The 24,435-nt window shown below is 33.5% G+C and overlaps 1 protein-coding gene across 2 annotated transcripts in view; it reads left to right on the top strand.

The window, feature by feature from the left end:
- The window catches only part of LOC110450012 (AT-rich interactive domain-containing protein 5B-like), a 36,820-nt gene that overhangs the window by 857 nt on the left and 11,528 nt on the right, over positions 1-24,435 (top strand). For both annotated transcript variants that reach the window (XM_021497211.1, XM_021497210.1), the window contains exons 3-9: positions 18,582-18,804; positions 19,586-19,819; positions 20,548-20,657; positions 20,925-21,078; positions 21,391-21,443; positions 21,946-22,043; positions 22,638-22,821. In XM_021497211.1, the coding sequence (XP_021352886.1) occupies positions 18,582-18,804; positions 19,586-19,819; positions 20,548-20,657; positions 20,925-21,078; positions 21,391-21,443; positions 21,946-22,043; positions 22,638-22,821 (1,056 nt within the window). The remainder of the gene's footprint in view (positions 1-18,581; positions 18,805-19,585; positions 19,820-20,547; positions 20,658-20,924; positions 21,079-21,390; positions 21,444-21,945; positions 22,044-22,637; positions 22,822-24,435) is intronic.

Here is a 24,435-nt window from a genome sequence, read left to right as displayed (position 1 = left end):
CAAATTGTTCTATAATTAGAATTTTTTGTAAATTATTTAAATTTTAAGTTTGTTTTCTGTTGGGTTAGAGGAAATGGATGTGATATATTTAGCTTAAGGATTTCATTTACAGGGTCTTTGTACTGTGGTAGGAAACATCAAATACATTTTTAACACTTGTAGATTATCTCTCTTATGCGTGTGGGGCCCCCCACAGGAGAATCAATAATGACACATATCGCCTTGAAGGCATTTTTCTGTGATGAACAGATGTAAAAACCTTATGCCCTTGTTATTCATGTTATTAGCGGACAACCCATTCACAGGGCCCCTCAGTGGAGGGTGTGAAAGTATGTGTGGTGACTGTCTATAGTATTTACACACGTACACCGTAAATGTGTAATTATCTTCTTGTCGAGCGAGTCGAAGAATTTATTCCAATAGAACTTTTAAATGCCGTTACATAACCAAATAACACAACTTAATGATTTTGATGTTAATCTGAATGTTATATTTCAGTTTTTCATTAGAATTGTCAATTTTATTTTATGTTTATTCTTTTAGAACATTGAATAAATATTATAGTCGGGGAGATTTGTGATGAGATCTTCTAGGTCAACACAGCAACCCTGCAAAGCTGTAATATGTTGACTCAAGAACAGGTCTTCAACGGGGGCCTTTCTTGGGGATTTAAAATTAAATGAATTTACTTAAATATTTAATACAAATTGAATTTTGGTTCAAAAAAATCTGATGAACTTTTTTTCTGCTAAATTGTAGATCTATTAAAAAGATTGAATTTAAAGTGACGTATATATATCACATTCGTACAATTTTTATAATGAAACTTGATCCTTTTAATATTCAAATTATGTATGCAATATTTGAAACTATTGATTTTTTTACCCTTTGTAGCTATAGACAGATAATATCCTCACAAAGTTATTTTAAAGAAAATGTATTCTGTACATGTACATTATAAATTTTGAGAAACATGAGGCAAGTCACACACACATACGTGTGTGGTTATCTGGCTGAAAGGCTATATGCCTGAGAGAGCCCTGCTTATTATCCCTGATAAAGCTGTTTATTCAGGATTAAGTTCAGCATACATAATCATTCAGACACAGTTTTAGTGACTAACATCATTTTCACTCTAGAATGTGTTTTTCCTGTATGGCTTCGAATAAAGGGTTATCATTGAAGTAAATATATGGGAAATGCTTAAAAACCCTCATCCTGTTATAAATTCATACAGATTGTTGGACAAAGTGAATGATTGTTGGTGATAATTAGGCTTCAGTGTCATATTGCAGATCTGGTTTATTTCACCCAATGCTCCAGATAATTCATGAAGCCATATTGAATTTACATCATTTCATTGATTCTTGCGGGCTACTTGAGACAGCTTGAGAATTTTAGACAGTAACTTAGCTCTGAGTGGCAATATGTTCTAATTTTTAAAAGTCGCTAATATGTGCATAATATATATATATACACATGTGCACAAACAAGCGTGTTGTAAATCACAATCACTTATGGATCTGTATAAATATTTAAACACACTTACAGCTACTCTCCTGGAAAGTAGAGTGTCGTATTATAATATAGGCGCCTTATACACAAATTTATTGGGTGATCAGATGGCTTTTTCTACATTGTTGAATCATTATATTATAAAAGCATTTTTAAGGCTAAATCGATATTGATCTAGAATAAAAAAAAAAATTAAAAAAATCTTTTGACTGGACGAATAAAAAATGCTCAAAACATTCATGAAATATTGAGCAATTTATCAGTGTATGGGAAAACTTTGACTAGGAAATAATTATCGTCAAGGTGGTTTTATAATCTGATTTGCAGTAAGTTCATAATCTAACATGCTATTACATGCCAGTTAAATTTTTGTCAGTGTTTGTAGCTGAAAAATAGGGCAAGCCTAGAAACCTGATATCACTGAAATGCTACCATATGCCTTATGGCTTAGGTGTGTCTATTTTTAGACAGGATATAGCGATATGAGAATTTTTTTATGAATAGCCTTGGTGTAAGTGTCAGTATCTTAAGGTTTTTTGGCAAATTGTCATTATTTTATCGAAAATGTATAATCAAGACACAGAGAGCTTAATAATCAATAAATGATATTAAAATGAAATATTGTTTAGTATAATGGGAGAAATTGGTGAGAATTGTTTTTGATAAGTTGAATGTCTTTTTAACTGTTAAATAGTAATATGGTTGTCCTCGCTTGGTATATTGTAACTTAACAGAATGGCGTTGACATGTGTACATGAACTTGTTTAGAATAATAAACAGAACATGACAATTCAATTGGAGCACTATTGGAAATATGACAATTTCTACATTATCAAAACATATTTGTATACAAAATTTCTTTACATTCAGTGTAGTGCCAGTTGCAAGGTGAGCACTGAATTATGAAATTTTGATTTCACAACAATTAACACTGTATCAAATGTCTTAATAAATTATTGATTAGTGGCTATATATAAGTATATAGGATTTGCTGATTTCTCATTGTATAAGGGTCAATGCATGTGGTTATAATAAAAAAACATACATAATGTTGAGAGTATTTCAGTATCTGTTAAACCAAGATATTGTTCTAAATGTTAAATGTTTAGATCAATTGTTATGATTTACGAAGCGTAAAAGCATTCATAAAGATTATGATCAAACAGACAATAGAAACAGTTTCCTGTATTGGTCGCTCTATGTGGTATTTTAAAGATCGTCTTTAATTGGAGAAGGGGCAGTCAGCACTTCAATAGACAAGCAGTCATGCCCAGATCAGGTTTTCAAAAGGAATGTTTACCGGAATAATAGCCCAGTACAGAACAGGAACTGAAACTATACCCCCTTTTTACCTCATTTTCAATATCTTTTTACATTATTTGTATCACACACACACTACACTAGTTTTATAACCAGGCTATATTCTTTTTAGTAATTTTCTCATTGCGTGCAATATGCTATAAAAAATCAATAATGTAATAGAACAAACAGAAATATTTATATATCTTTTCAAATTAATTGTGTTACAAATGTTGAAATGTATGTAATATATCAAAAGTTTACCAAAGCATCCGATCATAAAATTGAATTCATGTTAATTGAGTGGACAGAGAACTGATACCTGCCGTGCGATGTGTTTGTGTATATTTTACCTGTACATCAAGTATTTCACTCTGATAATTGCTACAAACTAATTTTCTCATACAATGTCATGGTTGAGTGATTTTCACTGACATTTTGTAATTATCCCAGAGGTATATATAATTGTCCTCAAGATAAACAATTTCTATACCTAAACCATTGCTCTCACTAGCTGTGTTTATTAGCATGCTCGCCATGAAGTGTTACAGTACTATCGTGACTTTTTTGGGATAAACATTTATTTCATCATGATTGAAAGGAAATCTGTATAAAATATATCAGATATTTAAGGGGAAAAAAATATTTGAAAAACAAATTGTAATTTTAGAGTACTCTGTAAAGCTTGTTTTTGACATTTTAAAATGAAATTTATTAATTGCATGTTATTCAACACAAAGGAATCTCACTTAAACTTTGTCTAATTGAATTCATTTGAAAGTGTTTATAAATTCAGATTAGAAGGGGATAGAAATGTTAATAGTATAAACAGTTGGTAATTAGATTTTTATTCAATTCGCAGGATATGCTGGGTTGGGTTTTAGGCTTATTGACAAATGTGTGCTCTGACAAGCTGGCACCCTTTGGCCTTTTTCCAGAAATGGGGCGTCCCACGGGAGAACCTACATGTAGTTTTTGTTCTTAAAGATAGACCAGCAGCAAATAATTTCTTTAACAGAACTTTTAATAACTTTTATTCTTAATGGAAAAAAAAATCTTTTTATATTGTACATTTTAAATAGGTAGAAATATGATTTTCTTTAAAGAAGAAATATTTACTCAAATTTAATTTAACAGTCAAATAAACTTCCATTTTATTTGAAATACCAATCAATATAAAAAAAAAATCATTTAATTTAAAATCTTTGCCAAAAGAAATTTCTTTTCATATTCCTTAATCAATTTAACAAGGAAGACAAATAGTAGATACAGAATTGTTTGTTAACACCGGGACAGATATTGTAAATATGTCAAAGCAGTAATAGATTTCCTGAATGGTTGTTGTACATGTAATGTACTAGGTGTCACAGGGCTAGCACAGATGTTATTACATTACACACACACATACCCAATGAACTGAACACATATATACACTGGCATTTATACAGCCTCAACTATACACAGCATCCGCGCCATGTCAAGCTTTACATGTCTTAAACATCTAAAAAATCTCCTTATATAAATAAACCAGGTGTTTATTTAAATATGTGTACAAGCTTTAAAGCTAACAGAAACATAATTCACCAGGGTAGATTTAAAATAGAGCTCAGTTATCAAGGATATTGGATAAAAATGTTTTTCCAATAATCCTTGATAAGTTGACAAGGCTTTGTGAGAAGTGAGCAGCCGTACAAGCCAGCAAGTGTTTACACATAGAGGCCAGCTGACTACAGGGGTTATATAGATCTCCCCAACTCAGTGAGTGTAATAGTAGCTGTGGACATGATTACCATAAAGTATAAATACACACATGTACTTAAGTAGCCAGATAGTAGGATACAGTCCACAAAGTTTAATAGAAACTGAAAGATTTCATGTCAGAGAAAATCACAGTTTTAGACTCCAGTATAGTTCATTAAGAGAAGAATGCTTAAAATCCATATTAACAAATTTTACATAATCCCATCTCTTCATTTACATTTTCATTGATATTTAGACTTTAATAATGTATTGATTCTATGCCCAAACTTTGGTTGGATCAAAAGATAATTGCATTAATTTAAAATTTCATGCAGATATTGATCAGAAAATAAATTATTCACTTGTGGTAATAATGTATTCCGCTGCAAGGCATTGACTGTTTGTTCTATATTTAACCGCAGGTTTAAAGGAGATTACAATTAAGTCTAAATTAAAAAACTTTATTGGAAATCTTTCAAATTCTTTTTAAAAAGTCAGCCAAATATTTTTTTTTAATTAAATGTCTTTAAATTCATATTTCAACTATCCAGCATGTAGAAATATGAAAATTAATTTTAATGTTTACATTATAATGCTTTTGATATGTCTTTTATTGGAAAAGTTAAATCACCAACTGAGGTCATACACAGGTGTATATATATATATGTATACATATTATGAGACCATTGATGTAAATTAATAAATCTCGGGATAAAAATACCGGTATAGATAACTGTTGAGCTACATTTTTGTTCATCAAAAGATAGAATCTCCCATTTCATAAACATAAATCTGACGAAAACAAGTTGATTCAAACACTATAAGAACAATATACATTTTGTGGTTATAATTTAACTTTATTGCCTATTCATCCAAATAAGATTTACATTATATGGATCAAACTGCAAATTAACACAACACAAACATACACTTCATACTAGTAGCCTAATATTTACACTAAGGATATTATACACAATTTATCGTATACATTCAAGTACAAACGTAATGTATTGTGTGGTTTTGAGATAAAAAAAAAAATCCCAACAAAATCAAATGTACCATTGAGTGTGTATACATAGAGAAATCAATAAAGTATTGTTCAATATCATGAATATTTCCAATTTCACGACATCCATTTTGATTTTTTTTTTACCCAGAGGTGATAATGACTTGAATGGCAGCTAGCGAGGTCTGACATTGTGAGACTTGGTAATTGCAACAGAATTAAATTAGTGGTCCTGACTGTATTGTAACATCTCTTCTGCATACATAATGACATCTATATCTGTGTCTATACATCGAGATATTTGCACTTTAATATGCGAGTGCCCACATTATGCTCTGCAAATGTGTATATATATATATACATTTTTTTCAGCAAAAAGGCAGCACTGAATGGGATGGTAGTCACATCAATATTTCATTCACGAGCACAGGAAAACGATCAATGAGTCTTTTCAGCTGTTACCCCTGAAAACCAATATTGCCAATCTTTTGTCAATTGCTGGCTCAGTTCATTATCAGAAATTGGGGTAGGAAAGGAATATTTGTTCAAAGAAGTAAACGATTTTCCCAGAAACTCATATAGGAACCAACTATTTTAATTTTCTTCAGCTTAAGATAATAGACACTGTGGTAATTGTGAAGACAATTAAATGCTAAGACAATGCATAACATATATATAAAGTGACAATAATTTTTGTCTTTTAGCCAATGTGTACATTTCAAATACTTTTTTTTAAGTAGATAGATATTTTGATATATATATTCTTAATTATTTTGTACTCCAACCATATTGCTGCAGAATGGTTTTAAATGTTTCAAAATACTTCTGGCAATGATGTTAAACCCATTTCACTCCCCATCTCGTGTTTGAAGTAATTATCTTTATGGGAGTATCAGATCTTCCCTGGAAGCCCATATAGCTTAGATCTCCATGGAAGGCTCAGCCTTCACGCAGATTGCCTTGGGCGAGTAACTTCACCTTTCATGGCTAGTAGATTAATTACATATGCTCAGATCCCCTAATGCAGGACTAGAACATGTCCATGAAACAGTTTAATATTGTAACAGTTTAAATTCAGAATGATAGCAAGTCAAATTTTTGTCGGTAGATTTTTTTCTAACTATGACCTTGTGCGATTTATACTAAATTGTTTCTCTAATCTAAAATGTATAACTGTCAGTCAATGTTTTACATATAAAGAGTTGTTTTTCGGCTATCAATGCTAACTGTAATGTATTTGAACTTTGATAATACTTGTTTATTTCTTGTATTCAAGGTAGTTAATTATATTCATAATTCTAATACGTAAATCCGGTATATATATTAAGATTTGTCCTTAGCGTCTACACATTATTTCATATTCAGAAGTAATTATAATATATCACCAACAACTTCTAACATGTTAGATATTTAATGAAATGTTATTAGAATAACAAGTTGATTTTAAACTAGTCTTTTAAACTTTCGTAAAGATACAAATTTCATCTGTATACTAGGGCCTGCTAGCTTGTGTGAAAGGTGTTGAATGTCCAGTTTAGACTTTGCCAGACCACTAGGTGATGGTTAAAATGCAAATATGGAAATGAGGTTGGGTCAGTCAGATCAGATTACAAATAGCTTAATAATGATACCAAACGGCTGTGTCCCGGGTTTTATTTCCAATTATAAAACCAAGCATTACCTGTAAGGACGAATCGTTTATAGGTGAATTAACACAACCTAGCAACCGGCAGGAAAATCACCTCAACGACACCTGGCTTTTAAAGGACACATAATTTCAGGATATATATTTTTTATTTCTGTGTGACAGCTTGAATATAGAATTCATGAACAGTTTCATTTAAAATAATTTTCTAAAATTGTCACAAATTGAAAAGAAATTATTTTCTAAAATTCTCACAACTTGAAAAAAAAATATTTTCTAAAATTGTCACTACTTGAAAATTAACTTTCCATATTAGGTTGATCAGTACAAAATGATTTTTAAATGATGTTGGATAAATGTAATGTTACTTATAATTGAGTTTAATACAAAGTTATTCTGAGTAGTTTTAGAAAGAAGGAGTACACATCGATTTGATACTGGTATTATTAATCTGAGTGATGAATCTCTGTATTTTAAAACCATAAAGATGTGGATTTATTTGTACCCCCCCTTATCAGTAACATGTTTAGCAGAGTACAATACATGTGGGATGTACTAGTTTTCATTTAAAACCATCTTCATTTGACACAATGAAGCTGAATACAATCTCCAACGAGAATCAACTTTTTAAATGTATTACTGGAAGTGGAAGGGGGTGTGGGGTGTGTACAGTATACCATACTTTTCAATTTTATCAATGACATTATTCTTACTGTTATCTGTAGTGCCTACTTGATCAAAATATTTGAACAATTTGATATCTGACTCATCCTGTTTTCATGAAAGGTCAAAAGTGTTGGTACATAACACACATACAGTTATCAGTAACAATGGAGATTTTTATTACAACATCATTTCAAAACAGAACATTGAAATACACATGTACAATCACAAATACTGTATCTTAATTGCGATAAATTGGTGTTCTTAAATTTATCAAATTCCTTCAATAAAATCTTAAAAAAATCTTATTATAATGCCACCAAAGAGTGAAATTTTGAAGGCTGTCATTATCAAGGGATCTGGCAATATATTGATAGAACATATTAATGAATTGTTATGAAAAAAGGAACGGAGTCGTGGACCGTGAGAGATAATTTGTTGGATAAAGCAGGGGGGGGGGGGGGGGGGGGGGNTCTTCTTTTACTGGTCGTTGATAACCTGATATATTTCTGCTTGTTAAGTACTCCTGTAAAGAAAACACTAATGCTAATCATTATAAACTCGGGGAAATGTTAAGAAAAGCAAATCAAATATTTTCTACCATTGAAATTTTCCTGGGGGAGAAACCAAGTGACAGGATATAAAATATTGTCTAAAAATATTACTGATGATAGAAAAGCTATAGTTCAAAAGCTGTGCTAGATACAATGGGATTTGAGCAAGATTGCAAATAGAAATGGGTGTAGGAGGGGAGATTAAATGTAAGGAAAATTAAGGACATTTTCAACCCTATTATATCACTGTATATTATATACAGCTATATATAAAGAATAACTCAAACTCCTGATAAGTTGTATTCAGGCTCTTCCTCAGATAAATATGTTTCGTGACATGCACACTCGAGTAAAACTGATTGTAATCTAGCATTTATTTCACGACATGTACTCTTTGCGTAAATGTTCTGAGCGTGGCGAATACCTGTTGGTTAAAATATCTGTGATCAGTGGAGCGCATTACCTACCTCGATTTGACTCAACACAATCTATTTAAATGTTTAGTAAACATGTTCTATAAATATTCCATACACTTAACAATAACGTCATCAAGTTACGTTTTGCCAGAATTGATTTACGTCTTAACTTTAAAAGGATTAAACTGTTCAGACAATTTTGTGCATATATTTGTATAAAATAATGTCCAAAATATTATATTCATTGTTCTTATCCTGAGCTTTTCTGGACCTATATTAACATCAATATTAGCATGATCACAAACCTGTTTCCAGTAAATTCTATGGTTAATTCATTTTATCAAATTCGTAATTTTTTGTAGGGTGTGAAATATCAGACGAATGACATCATGATATGCATGGCTTATTCCGTGGTTTTTGTCGAGATGGTTGTTGAAGATGTCTATTCATGGAAAGACTTTCTTTGAAATTATGTTATTGTGATTTGTTCAGCGGCAATTTTTCCACAGAATACATATTTTTACAGGATGATATATAGACACTTGCACAGATGCAATCAGACGAGGAATAACTACCGGTATTCGAAAACATACTTGATAATGTTTCAGGCAGTAACTGGATACATAGTATCTTTGTAACCTTTTAGCCTAAAGCAGTCAGGAAAGCAATATATGTATGTATACATGTGTGTGTGTGGGCATGTGTATACATTTTACCAATTATAGAGTTGATAAATCTATTCACAAAAGAATGAGGGTTGATAACGGCCATTACAGGTGGAACGATTCAACGGTACATTGATCAATCGTATCATATCCGGAGTGCTGATGCATCGCGGCATTTAAGCATGCATTTCTTCTTGTTCTGTCATCAAGAAGAAAGATTATTTCAAAAAGACAAATTTTATACAATATAGGAGATGGATCACTTAAAAAAAATGATGGAACACGACATGCAAAAGCTTAAGATTTGTATAATTTCAAAGTTTTTTCGAATTAAGGTAAACTATTTTTATAGATCTGTACAGAAAGTTGTGACATGTATCACGATACACGTATCTAATCGTGATATGTATCGTGTCTACACAACCCTTGTGATACACAGTACAAACAGTCATATATAGCCCATTAATTGACCCTATAGTTAAGACATTGAACTTGAACTATCAATAATTGTATCGGCTGTGGTTTAATAGAGAAATAGGTCAACTAGGTATGGTTCTGTAGTTTCAAATGCAGCACTTAATGTTTTTTTGTTTTTTTCACATCATCTCATGTGGTATATGATCAGGGGCATTTCTAGGATATTTGAAAGAGGGGGTGTAGAATCAAATCTTTCGCGGGGCGGAGCGAGGCCAAACAAAATTTGGACTTTTTTTTTGCTAAAAAACATAAAATAATTGTGAAATGCACTAATGTAACGGTTCCTGACTTGGAACATGTATATTTTATAGTTAAAGTGTCAGGGTGCTTATGTGTTTAATTAATGAATATGATAAATTGCCATATTCAATACAATATTAGCAGATTAGGTTAGTTTTTTTGTGGGGTTTTTTTGAAAAGAGGAGGGGGGGGCATACGCCCATTACGCCTGGACCCGCCCCTGATGATGCAAGACGGACTGAAATAGATATTTACTTTTATTTTGCTGAGAATCAAAATATCGTAACTCATGAGGATTGTTAATGATTTATAAACGTATATGCATACATGTGAAGTCAATGAGTTAATTATAGCAAGCTACTCGCTAACTCACTAATATGGATTCCAGCATTAATTATGTTTCATTAGATATATACCCGTGATTCGTTACAGATATATATTGTTTTGACTTAAGATGAATGCACCTGGACCTCGACTGTATTGGATTTTTTTCATCATTTTTCAATTGCTCGTAATTTATGATAGCAGAATACATGCACTGTCATGCACTAACTAGACGGACACTTTTTCTGCATACTACTGCACATCTCAAAAACCTGGCTCATCATCAATGCTTTGTTTCCTTTCATGAGAAATGTGCTAATGGAAATTTCGATATGGTTCTTTGTACTTGAAATATACATGTATATATGTATGCATTTTTTATACGAGAAATATGTACACTTTAGCTATGTGTTACTTGAACCATTAACAAATATATATATATGTGATACAATATATCTTGCCGATTTATGTAGGCTAAAATTCATGGAAGATTGATGAAAAAAATATATATCTCATAATGGCAAGCTTAACTGACAATGATTGATAAATGTGTATATATATATATGTATGATACAAAATTTCATGTCAATTTACATAGACTAAAATTCATGAAAGATTAATGAAAAACATATATGTACATAACATATATATCTCATAATGGCTCTGTTATTGTAGATCTTACCCACGTAAAAACAACCAACAGAATTGATAATGATACTGTAATGTACAAAGTGTAGCCCTGTTCCCAAACACTCAGGCACTTCATATCCGTTAATCAGGGGATAAAAAACGGGACATTTAATTAAACTAACAAGTAAAATTTGATTAGAATGGAAATAATCCACTTCCTAGTGTAATTTGGCTGAATGGAAATCAATTTTATAAATGAATGAGGTCCCCCGGTTCATCCAGTTTGTAATATGTATTGTGGGGCTTATTGCTTTGGCCTGGAAATCAATACATCAATACCATTGGAGCCTCTGATTCAAGGCTCGTATCAGGGCTCCCGAAGGGGCACTCTATACCGTAGTATCAAACTATTCTTACACTCTATACCGTAGTATCAAACTATTCTTACACTATATACCGTAGTATCAAAATATTCTTACACTCTATACCGTAGTATCAAACTATTCTTACACTCTATACACTAGTATCGAACTATTCTTACACTCTATACCGTAGTATCAAAATATTCTAACACTCTATACCGTAGTATCAAAATATTCTTACCATATCTTCACATCTTACGATAATTCATAAGTTTCTGGTCAAAGTGTACACATATATCAAAGGAGTTCTTTGTAAAGAAAATAAAATAAAATTGAACAGACAAACAGTAACATATTAAAAATTTAACTGTCTTTATATATCAAAACAATTTTCAGTTTTCTCCAACTGGAAAATTGTTTTAAAGAAAAATAATGATTTTTTTTTCGCGAAAATAACACCAACAGGTAACACCCTAAAATACTGTACAGTAACTATTACCACTAAAGATGGACTATGGCTTTGCGAAAATAGCAATACCACTAAAAAAGCGCTAAGCACAGTAACTGTTAATTACAGATCTAGATGAACTCAGGTTTATTATGCTGATTGTGTACATCTGATCATTATTTTATTCTGTGATGTCTCAATATCTAAAATGTCAGTTTATACAGGGTTTTAATGAACAATGCAGTGTCAATTTAGTCAGGTTTTTTTCTTCTTTTTACTGATCCACCTACATTTATGAACTGCATGTGGTTTTGAGTGGAGTGAGATGATAAAGACATTTAATTAGAACTGATACCAGGGGGGAAGTTACAAGGTGTAATGGCGGTGCTTCATATTCCATTGATTAGGAGGGAAACACTGCCTACATGTGTGTGTATAGCTACTACCAGTTACACACTACAGAGGCTGATCATAGCTCTGTTATAATCACAAGCAGGCCATCTTGGTTTTTTCTTCAACTGTTAAGAAGGAACGTTTTCAAGAAAATTAATTTCAAGTAAAAATTACTAGAAGACAAATATGGTTTTAGACCATGTTTTTATTTCTGCTATTGTTGTCGGAGTATTTTCTTAATAATAAATCTATGTTGAAATGATTGAAACAGGTTTAAATTGATCTAATAAGATCCACACGACTCAAACTTGATTCATGTAATACATCAACTGACACCTGATGCTTGTTTATCTTGGATTAAACATTTTCTCACATTATTTTTAACATTGGAACTTAAAACTGGTTCGTCATAATAATGATATTAACAACAACAACAACAACAACNCAGTGGTATTGTCAGTTGTAGTGTGTGGTATGGTCAGTTGTAGTCAGTTGTATAGTCAATCACAAGTCAGTTGTGTGGTCAGTTGTAGTCAGTGGTATGGTCAGTTGTAGTGTGTGGTATGGTCAGTTGTAGTCAGTTGTATTGTCATTTGTAGTGTGTGGACTTCTCATAATCCATACTTACCAATTTGAAGAAAATATTTAGAAATAATCAGTCACTTCGTTTTTCATACATGCAATCGTACATTTGATTATAATTGGGTCATATTATAGTCAGCTATGCAGTGAGTTGTAGTCACAGTGCAATTGATCATTTAATCCATTAAAATATTATTAAGTCCATCATTTGTGGACGTAAAGCAGTCGAAATTACAATTGGACACACTGATGTCAGTCATACAGGTGGTTGTATGTAGTTGGTCACTGATTTCAGTCATACAGGTGATTGTATGTAGTTGGTCACTGATGTCGGTCATACAGGTGGTTGTATCTAGTTGGTCACTGATGTCGGTCATACAGGCGGTTGTATGTAGTTGGTCACTGATGTCAGACATACAGATGGTTGTATGTAGTTGGTAACAATGTCAGTCATACAGGTGGTTGTATGTAGTTGGTAACGATGTCAGTCATACAGGTGGTTGTATGTAGTTCGTCACTGACGTCAGTCATACAGGTGGTTGTATGTAGTTCGTCACTGACGTCAGTCATACAGGTGGTTGTATGTAGTTCGTCACTGACGTCAGTCATACAGGTGGTTGTATGTAGTTGGTAACGATGTCAGTCATACAGGTGGTTGTATGCAGTTGGTCACTGATGTCGGTCATACAGGTGGGTGTATGTAGTTGGTCACTGATGTCAGTCATACATGTGATTGTATGTAGTTGGTCACTGATGTCGGTCATACAGGCGGTTGTATGTAGTTGGTCACTGATGTCGGTCATCCAGGTGGTTGTATGTAGTTGGTCACTGGTGTCGGTCATACAGGTGGTTGTATGTAGTTGGGCACTGATGTCAGTCACACAGGTGGTTGTATGTAGTTGGGCACTGATGTCAGTCACACAGGTGGTTGTATGTAGTTGGTCACTGGTGTCGGTCATACAGGTGGTTGTATGTAGTTGGGCACTGATGTCAGTCACACAGGTGGTTGTATGTAGTTGGGCACTGATGTCAGTCACACAGGTGGTTGTATGTAGTTGGGCACTGATGTCAGTCACACAGGTGGTTGTATGTAGTTGGGCACTGATGTCAGTCACACAGGTGGTTGTATGTAGTTGGGCACTGATGTCAGTCACACAGGTGGTTGTATGTAGTTGGTCACTGATTTCAGTCATACAGGTGATTGTATGTAGTTGGTCACTGATGTCAGTGATACAGGTGGTTGTATGTAGTTGGTCACCGATGTCAGTCATACAGGTGGTTTTATGAAGTTGGTCACTGATGTCAGTCACACAGGTGGTTGTATGTAGTTGGTCACTTATGTCAGTCATACAGGTGGTTGTATGTTGTTGGTCACTGATGTCAGTCATACAGGCGATTGTATGTAGTTGGTCACTGATGTCAGACATACAGATGGTTGTATGTAGTTGGTAACAATGTCAGTCATACAGGTGGTTGTATGTAGTTGGGCACTGATGTCAGTCACACAGGTGGTTGTATGTAGTTGGGCACTGATGTCAGTCACACAGGTGGTTGTATGTAGTTGGTCACTTATGTCAGTCATACAGGTGGTTGTATGTAGTTCGTCACTGACGTCAGTCATACAGGTGGTTGTATGTAGTTGGGCACTGATGTCAGTCACACAGGTGGTTGTATGTAGTTGGGCACTGATGTCAGTCACACAGGTGGTTGTATGTAGTTGGTCACTGATGTCAGTTATACAGGTGGTTGTATGTAGTTGGTAACGATGTCAGTCATACAGGTGGTTGTATGTAGTTGGTCACTGATGTCAGTGTCATACAGGTGGTCGTATGTAATTAGTCATGCAGTCATGTGGTATACTGGTGTTGTTTCCATAATGTATAATAAGAAGTTGATACTGGTTATTTAAATTTTACTCCTAGATAAAGTGATAGTATATAACTTCATGTATCATTTCGTTGACTCATATTTAGTCATGTTGTAAAGTGGCAACTGCATCTGTACTAGGCTGTTTCAATCTTCCTGATCTAAGTGAAGGCTTACTGAGCCGGGTTCAGATCAAATCTCTCCCACAAATACATGTTATCTGTATGTCAATGAGAAGTAATTCTTACAATATTAAGTGTTTTATTTTTATCTGACAACGCATGGTGTTTGCTTACCGATATCTACAATCATATTTCTGTTCATTACTTTTATTTCATTAGAGATTGATTGCCTTGGAGAACCATGAGTAAGACGGAATAGCATCCATTCTGCATTGATTCATGATCATGAGCAGTCGATTATAAATTCACATATTCCACAATTATTTATTCAGACCGTTTTTTTTGTCCGATCTCTGGTGAAGGATGTATTTAGGTACACTTACACAGCTGCCATCAAATGGTGTTAATATTTAGTTGTCAATGGACCCTGTGTTACTTATCTTATGTGCTGAAGGAAGCAGATGGGACATATAAGTTTTAAGCTAATTTTTACTGGCCTCATTAAGTTTTTTTCACATGAATGAGAAACAGTTGATCTTTTGCCTTGGAAGATTTTGTAGTAGATAATTGACTAATGTAAATTTGATTTAGACAATGACTTCACTCATTCACCCCTGAAATTTCATAATGAACTTTCCCAACCTTTGAATTGGAAGAGTTTAAATGTGTCTTCAAGGGTGAATGAGATAAACAAAACTGGAATTTGTTTCAAGGTACTTCCCCCAACCTGACCAATCCCAATTTGTTATCTCAAATCCAACCTTGCTCATTTTACATGAAAGTGGATTTGTTTTGACTAGCCTAATGGTCCCATTCATGAAACACCAAAGAGATAGAAAAAACAATGTTGTTTTTTCACCAGAAAATACAAGATCAGAGCACTCTTGTCTTGAAAACCGTGCATAGCGAGGGCAGCAGTGGTACACAACACACTGCTGTCTGTGTTATTATACTGATATGTGCCTCCAGAAGTGGGCATTGTGCACTAGATTGGTGAAATGCTACATTATGGAGATTTATTGAGACTGTGATTTAATACGTGGAAAGATTAATGATTTCATCCTCATTTATAGCTCAATCATGTCTGAGTTATCTTCACATCACGAAATATAAAGGAATCTAATATCTTAAAGGCATAATAAACGATCTTGTGTTAATATCGCTCCATCCATCCATTTTTTTTGTTGCTTTTGTAGTCATAAAGTGGTTATAATTGATTTTAGTCTTAATATTAATTAGCAGTAATTATGTAACAAAAAGTAGAATGCATAGCAAACGCTTACAATGTCAGTTTTGAAATGGTAATTTTTATCAAAATACTGGCAATCATCTTTATCAAAATAGATATTACTTGTCATGTTGTGTAACATAATATGTGTCTTTCATAAGCAGTAAAACCTGATCTGAATTATTTTATCTCGGGGCGTACAGTAAAATCAATTAGATTTCCATCTTCGCTATAGTCTGTTTCAAATTTCTGTGACTAAAAACATGCAGGCTGGCGTAAACCTAGCAAACCCTGAAGGGATATTGTATCTCATCTTTGACTAGATCAGTAAAAGAAATCAATGACTTAGATATATTGTGCTAAATTTTCCAAATAAAATGTTTATTTATTGGGGAGGGGGGCATGCATTTTAAAAATATTGATCTTTTGAAAATCTTGTTTCTCAGAGATTTAAACATTTATAATACCAGCGGTACCGGTAATAGCATAATGCTTAAGATAATCACTCGGGCCGACATAAAATGTTGGGAGCATCAATGTTCCCGACTAAATCACGATATTAGAGCTAATGCATTGCTTTACTTCATCAAAAAGTGTTTTTTTAAATGCTTGGTAAAGAGATAATTAGTATTTGAAGCCCTCTGTTGACCTTTGACCTTTGAAGATAAGTAAAAATATATAAGAAACAGGAAGGGAGTGCATAAGTAAGTCGGAAAAAAAGTAAACACTTCATTGTCGATCTAAATATAGTCTGGATGAAAAATAATAGCAACATGGATATAACCAGCTTAACGAAACATAAACAACTTAATGGAATCCTATTAGCTTCCTATAGTGCCGGGTGCAAATATTGAAGCAATTTCATTTATTGATTATTTTAAGAGAGGAAAAAGCGATGCAGTCAGAAATTTACACAAGCCAGTGACTTTTAGTGCATGTCATAATTTTATTGCCAAAACATGAATTTGTAATACTGTGATATATAAAACAAAGTTATCGGGATGTGCCAAAAAACTGTATACACAGAGCTACATGTATACAGGCAGGAATAATTGATCTCTGTAGAGTAGTTCACAGTTTATGCTTTCCCTGTTTTTAATGCTTTATCATAGTTTGAATGGTGTACGTGAGTCTGAAACAGTTTATCATATACGGTGGGTCAAATACACATCCACATCACCACCAAATACAAAGCAGCCTTTCACTGTGTCAGGAATTTGATTACTTGAATTGAAATATCTGAACCTGAAAGTCTGGGTAAGGTATAGACTTTAAATCACACATATTACGCAATACTAAAACAGATAAAAACAGAATTGACAATCGCTATCAGTGTTATACATAGAGGAGATGAATTATGTATATTTGATGTTAAAACCTTCCCCGAATTAATAGCATTTATTTTACAAAAAGATAAAAAAATAAATGCATAATTTATTCTTACTTGGATAATATTTTAAGTGGAGGTATTATACAACATACAAATAAAAAATAAATAAAAAAATAAATATTTTGTGATAATTAGCACTTAAGTGTTGACGATAGTTTTTGTTTAACTTGAAATCAGGTAAAAAAAAGCACTGTAAATATGGTTGAGAGTGTAGAGCAGAATGCTTCTTATTGGTAGCAACAGTGCACTGCGCACGTTGGTATTTACAGTATAATGCCTTGATATGACTTTAGAAGGGAGGTAACTCCTATAAAATCCATAGAATGGTGCTGTCCAATTTCTACAATGTGTAACAGCAGTACATTAACCCTTTCAACCCTATGTAACTTTAGTAGACTCTACTATGCATTGATCTGGATGAGTCCATTATGGTCTACAGTGGTGAAAGGGTAAATAACAGTAGGAGATCCAACATTCTCACAGAAATTGATCTTACAAAATATATATTTCTTTGTACAGAGAGATCCTAGGTTTCACTGTGCTTCATTTAAATTCTTTAAAATTTGTATTTTGATAGTAATAGAGGATCTTTTAATTCTCTGGAAATGTTTATCATGACTTATAAATTAATTTCAGCAAAAGATCTGAGATTGTTAGTCTTATATAAATTTATCTCTGTATTGAAACATAAGATTTTAGCAGTCTGTGTAATATGTAACAGTATTCTCAATATTTTCTTTCCAAATTAATAGTTTTTATGTTCGAAATATTTATTCCTAAATATTTGTTGTCTGATTTCAGCGTATCTTTCAGGTATTCAAAGGGAAGTTTATCCTAAATATATTTTGGTTCCTTCCATTACATCACAAATTTAAGCATTGATTCTATACATTTACTTTCTGATAGCAGCACATCTTGTATTATTCTAGAGAAAGTTGATCCTAAATATATATTTTTCCTTCCGTTACAGCACAAAATTGTAGCATTGATTATAAGTGTTTGCCCTCTGATTTCAGCATGAGATCCTTGCCTTCTCTGAGAAGTTGATCCTGAGGTTGGATGATCTGGTGAGCCTTGTGTACCTGGATCATGTGGAGTGGGGGTTCGGCCTGGCCCTCCTACATGAGGACAGTGTGGAGGGTGACGTCCAACACGATGACGTCCAGACAAAGTTCTTCGCCGACACACAGAACTCGGGACTTGTCTTGGACGACATTCAAAAGGAGATTGATGTACTGGGTAAGATGCCTCCTACTTCAAAGGTCTACAGAAAAAAATCATCCCTACTTGATATTTTTATTATTTCTTTTATGACCAATTCTTCCTGATTATTTATTCTTCTTATTCCCTTACCATACCTATTACAGTGTGGGGACTGGCTCACTAAATATTTTCGATTCGGGGTATCTTTGATATATTTCTAAGATTCTTTACCCTCAGATTCTTCATTACATTAAGCAGTCCTCGAAGAAGTGGGGCACAAGCAAGTGTTTTGGGGGTTAAAACATATCCTGTTCATGTTTTATAGAACACTGCTAGTGCTATTGTTTATCCTTTCTACAGTGTGACCATGTTTGACATTCCTGTGTAAGTGTGTTGTTAAGACTAAGTTTAATGACATGTTAACTTATAACATATTCCTGCTTGAAGCGTTACTGAATACTTGGAAATCTTCGCCTTGTCAAACTTTTGCCCTTTGCCTATAAAATCATTTTTCGCCCAGTGTTAATTTCGCCCTTTATTTAGCTGTTATAACTAAAATTCCTTGTCATGATGAATTTGGCTTTATTTCGGAGGGCGAAAAACGTAAAAATTAAACTGCAGCGAAAATTTCAAAGTATGCAGTATACATTTATGCCGCACACAAATGCATATTGAATAAAATAAAATGGAAATAAAAATCAAATAAAAATCAATTAAATCCAGTTGTTAACTGATGTCTGTAGTTCATTTGTACATGTGCTCTTTATGCCAGTTCAGATTTCAATCTTTGATTAACATTACCTGTTGGTGATTACAGGTGAGCAAAAGACGACATCTACCTGTGTGAAGGTACTTAGCTATGCCCAGTACTGTCGCTACAGAACCATCATGAAGAGGCTGGAAAACATGGCCGACAAGTGGCTTAAAAAACAGATCATCTGTGCACTAGGTGGCATCACGTCCCATACTCCCAACAACCGCATCATGTTTTGTCGGGACACGTTCGATGACCCCGATCTTGATGACTTTGAAATGCGAATGGACCATTTAGGTTTGTAGCCCATCCTGTGATCATTCTTGCTTGTGTTTATGTCCAAAACATAATAACGACCATAAATGATCTGAAGATCATCAAACGTGACTGATCAATGTTGAAGTAACATGCTTATTCTTTTAAATATTATCATATAATATTGATACAGTCATGGAAAATCTCAACACATTTCGTCACAACACTCATTTCCAGTAAATCACTTACATAAAATGCCAATTCTCGCACGTTTCTTTGGTAAGAAAATCTGATTGCAATTGAAATTATCTTGCTTAAATTTATTCTGACATTTATAGAAAAAAAACTTTATGCCCATGTGACCATAGAAACAGAATTTAATCAAAACACTGAAGAAAATTAAAATCACCTGAAGAGCCCCAAGATGGGTGAAAGCACTAGCAGTATTTATAGTCTTTCATTTCTTCATACGTCGACAGAACAATGACCTCCGTCAGTGACACAAAAAGTGTATGGGTGGAGTCATGTACGCGAAAAACCCGTCAACCAACCAACCGACTAAGGGACATACATGTATAATTTATCTTGATGTTCATTTTGCAAATTCACTTCCTCGTGGATACATGATTTATAGCATGATCACCAAGCATATGTACAATGTATTCACGAAAATTGTAGTGAAAAATTCTCTTTGATACTTGTACTGAAGGGGTGGCAATAAACCATTGTTTAACTCAATAAAATGATAATAATTTCCATCTTTTGTAAAGCTCCAAATCTGAAAGGACGACCACGGAAGAAAAGATCCTCAAAGAGTGATGGTAATGGAGAATCAGACGAAACCTCCTCGGACATATCTACGCCTTCCTCTAGAGTCAAAGTGAGTAGGAAGTCGACACACTGAAAATGATAAGACTGCCGAAAATTCCCCATATACAGTTTATTAACACCATTTTGATATTGAATTCTCTGTTAATCATCAAGTGTTTAAGATAGTGGTTAAACATGTTACTATGTGCATATTTACATGTTTCTGTTGTGTATCATGTAAAAAAAATATAATAGAAGATACAAAATGCGGACCTTTCCACATGTGAAAACTTGTTTCTTCAGTATAACTTGATTACACTGTGTTCATCATTGGCAGGCTAGCAAGAGGGAATCTGCCTTGCGCAATGGCTTCAAGTTCGACAAGGACAGAATCAGCAAGGACGAACAGGCTTTCCTTATAGATTTACACAAGTTTATGAAGAAGCGCCATACTCCCATAGACAGGATTCCGTCATTGGGATTCAAGCAGAGTAAGTATATAGTAAAATCTGTACACTTCCCTTAAGGTTCGAGGACTTAGTATCTTTATGAATGAAATGAAAAACTGATAAACGATAAGCAAAATTCAAATTTCAAATATTTTCGAGTTGATATATCGTCTTTTTGAATGAAAAATTATAGCAATGTTTGCTAACATTATGTAATGTTGCACTGAATATCAAATTAAAGATAAACACAATGATAAAACAGTGGAGTTTATGTTTACTTCCTGGTAGGTCAATTAATTCATAGCGTATGTTTATGAAAAAGGAACGTTGTAAATCTTGACTTTGACCTTTCAGTTGACCTCTGGTACTTCTACACCTATGCACACAAACTAGGCGGTTACGAACAGGTATGTGTCATCACCAAGGCAACAGTTCAGTTGTTTAAAGACGGCAGGCTTTAGTCTGAAATATTCTACTTTCTTATATAAAACTTATTATAGTAACAGATTTAAGGTTGATTGAACTATATTGACATTGCGTTCAAATTTTCAAAATTTTATTTATGTAACTTTTTTGAGAATATGTAAATAAGACATCTTTATTTATTTTACAACAATTATGAACCAAGTTATTTCAACTTAAATTAATCACTCTTATTGACTAAGATGTTCGCTAATGTCTTAAAGTGTGAGGAAACCGGAGAACCCAAAGAAACTCAAGTGGTCGAGTAGGTGACCATATTCCTTTTTATGTCCGATCGTAGAATCAAATCTCGGCCACCTTGTTGAAAGGCGATCGTGTTGTCCACTGCACCACCCGACCTTTTTCTGAGAATGGGATCAAAATAAATACAAAAGTTAAATTATTGAATGTTACAAATGTTGGATTTGCTTTGCTTTTGTTACGCAGATTACAAGGAAGCGACTGTGGAAGCACTTATATGACGTGTTAGGAGGAAATCCAGGAAGTACTAGTGCTGCCACCTGTACTCGCAGACATTACGAAAAGTAAAGAGATTTCTATAATACTTTCTAAATGAATCCAAACTTAAAACTTCAGATTTTTTTCAATTCTCTAGGCCTGAAGAGCAGAGTGAGAAATGATATGCTTTGAAATCTCACAAAAAAATATATTTTTAAATTGCATCAGTAGGAAGCTCTTCAGCACAGATAATAGACAGTACATCGGGACTCTCCATGTCTATTTAAAAGGTGTACAATTTCACTGTTAGAGCACTAGCCAGCAGGCAGATTTTAAAGAAAATGTCCTACCTGTAGTGTGTATTGAAACTTTTCACTCGCTTTGACGAAACGTCTACTAGCCCCAGGCCAGTCAGCATTTTTTTCACTTTTTTGATGAAATTGCAAATTATTAATCTGGTTTGACCTGACATACAGAAATATATTGATATCACTCAAAGGAAAATATGGATAAGGAAGTACTTCGTTATTATCATAAACAAGTTTGTGAAACTATTTACATTGGATATTTAGAAATCCTGTAAATAAAGGTCCCATACAATACGTTTGAACTGGTAAGGCACTCACAAATGTATAACAGTAGCACATACAAATGTTAAGTGTAATTTGACTGTGTTCCAGACTGCTTCTGCCCTATGAACGTTACGCACAAGATGAGACGGCAACCAGAAGTACAGTATCAAATAAACAGAAGCGGAAGGCAGAGTTTCTTGCCAAAGCCCGAGCTGAGGCCAAAGAGAGGCTTCAGGATGCGCAGGATTCCGATTACGACTATGAAGAGGAGCAAAATCATGCATTTAAAAGGGTAAGTATGACACTGAATTAGTGATAGAAAACGATTGATGTATGTTCTGAATCTTCACCTTCTCTTTGATAATTTATAAAATCTTGAAAGTTCAGTAGAAAATTTACATTAATGACTAGCTTTCAGTTCTGAAGTTTCGTATCAGAGGGGTTATATTTCAAATTTTCAAACATTAAACAGGAACATAGTGTTCTGGATCTAAAACTGTATAATCAGAATTAAATTGACAATTGACAAAGTGATTTTGCTTGAAATTCATAATACAAGACCAGATGACAAAATGTCTTCTCTAAGTTTGTGGCAAAGTGTCACTTTTACTGATCACAGGTGAATCATAAATGAGGTGTGTGGGTTACCATGACAACTATCAGTTACTGTAAACAACTTAATACGAAAAATGGTCATGAATATTCATTTACACTTCATGTGACTTATTCTTGGGGATTTGAAGTCACGAAACGGAAGCAGACTAGTAATAATATGCTCGAGTAGATAGAGAGAGGGTTTATTTAATACTTGAAGCATTAGAACATAGTTTATCTGTAAAAATGTACCACAGAGCTAGGGACAGCCTATTATTGTCACTGATAGGAGTGCCGTACATATATATTATCAGCATGAAACTATTGAATTGCTTGCCAGACACAAAAAAAAAGAAAAAATCGTCATTAAGTATTGATTTAGTTTAAAATGAAATTTACATTTTGAGAAAATATGTATAAAATGACAAACAGGTCGGGGATGATGTTTAAATTATTCATTTGTCAACTTTAAAAAGTAAAAAAAAATGAAGAAAAACTAACTCCAGAATATTTGTCGATGAAATGTGAAATTCAAGAAAAATTAAAGTTTGTTCTTAGGTTAAAAGAGTTCCATGATACTGTGACAACATATAGTGTTCTTAGGTTAAAAGAGTTCCACGATACTGTGACAACATATAGTGTTCTTAGGTTAAAAGAGTTCCACGATACTGTGACAACATATAGTGTTCTTAGGTTAAAAGAGTTCCACGAAACTGTGACAACATATAGTGTTCTTAGGTTAAAAGAGTTCCACGAAACTGTGACAACATATAGTGTTCTTAGGTTAAAAGAGTTCCACGAAACGGTGACATCATATAGTGTTCTTAGGTTAAAAGAGTTCCACGATACTGTGACAACATAAAGTGTTCTTATTTTAAAAGAGTTCCATGAAACTGTGACAACATATAGTGTTCTTAGGTTAAAATAGTTCCACGAAACTGTGACATCATATAGTGTTCTTAGGATAAAAGAGTTCCACAAAACGGTGACATCATATAGTGTTCTTAGGTCAAAAGAGTTCCACGATACTGTGACAACATATAGTGTTCTTAGGTTAAAAGAATTCCACGAAACTGTGACAACATATAGTGTTCTTAGGTTAAAAGAGTTCCACGATACTGTGACAACATATAGTGTTCTTAGGTTAAAAGAGTTCCATGAAACTATGCCAACATATAGAATTCTTAGGTTAAAAGAGTTCCACGATACTGTGACAACATAAAGTGTTCTTATTTTAAAAGAGTTCCATGAAACTGTGACAACATATAGTGTTCTTAGGTTAAAAGAGTTCCACGAAACTGTGACAACATAT

Source organism: Mizuhopecten yessoensis, unplaced genomic scaffold, assembly GCF_002113885.1.
Source record: "Mizuhopecten yessoensis strain PY_sf001 unplaced genomic scaffold, ASM211388v2 scaffold4899, whole genome shotgun sequence".
NCBI classification, from domain to species: Eukaryota; Metazoa; Mollusca; class Bivalvia; order Pectinida; family Pectinidae; genus Mizuhopecten; species Mizuhopecten yessoensis.
This window is presented reverse-complemented; position numbering and strand designations above follow the sequence as displayed.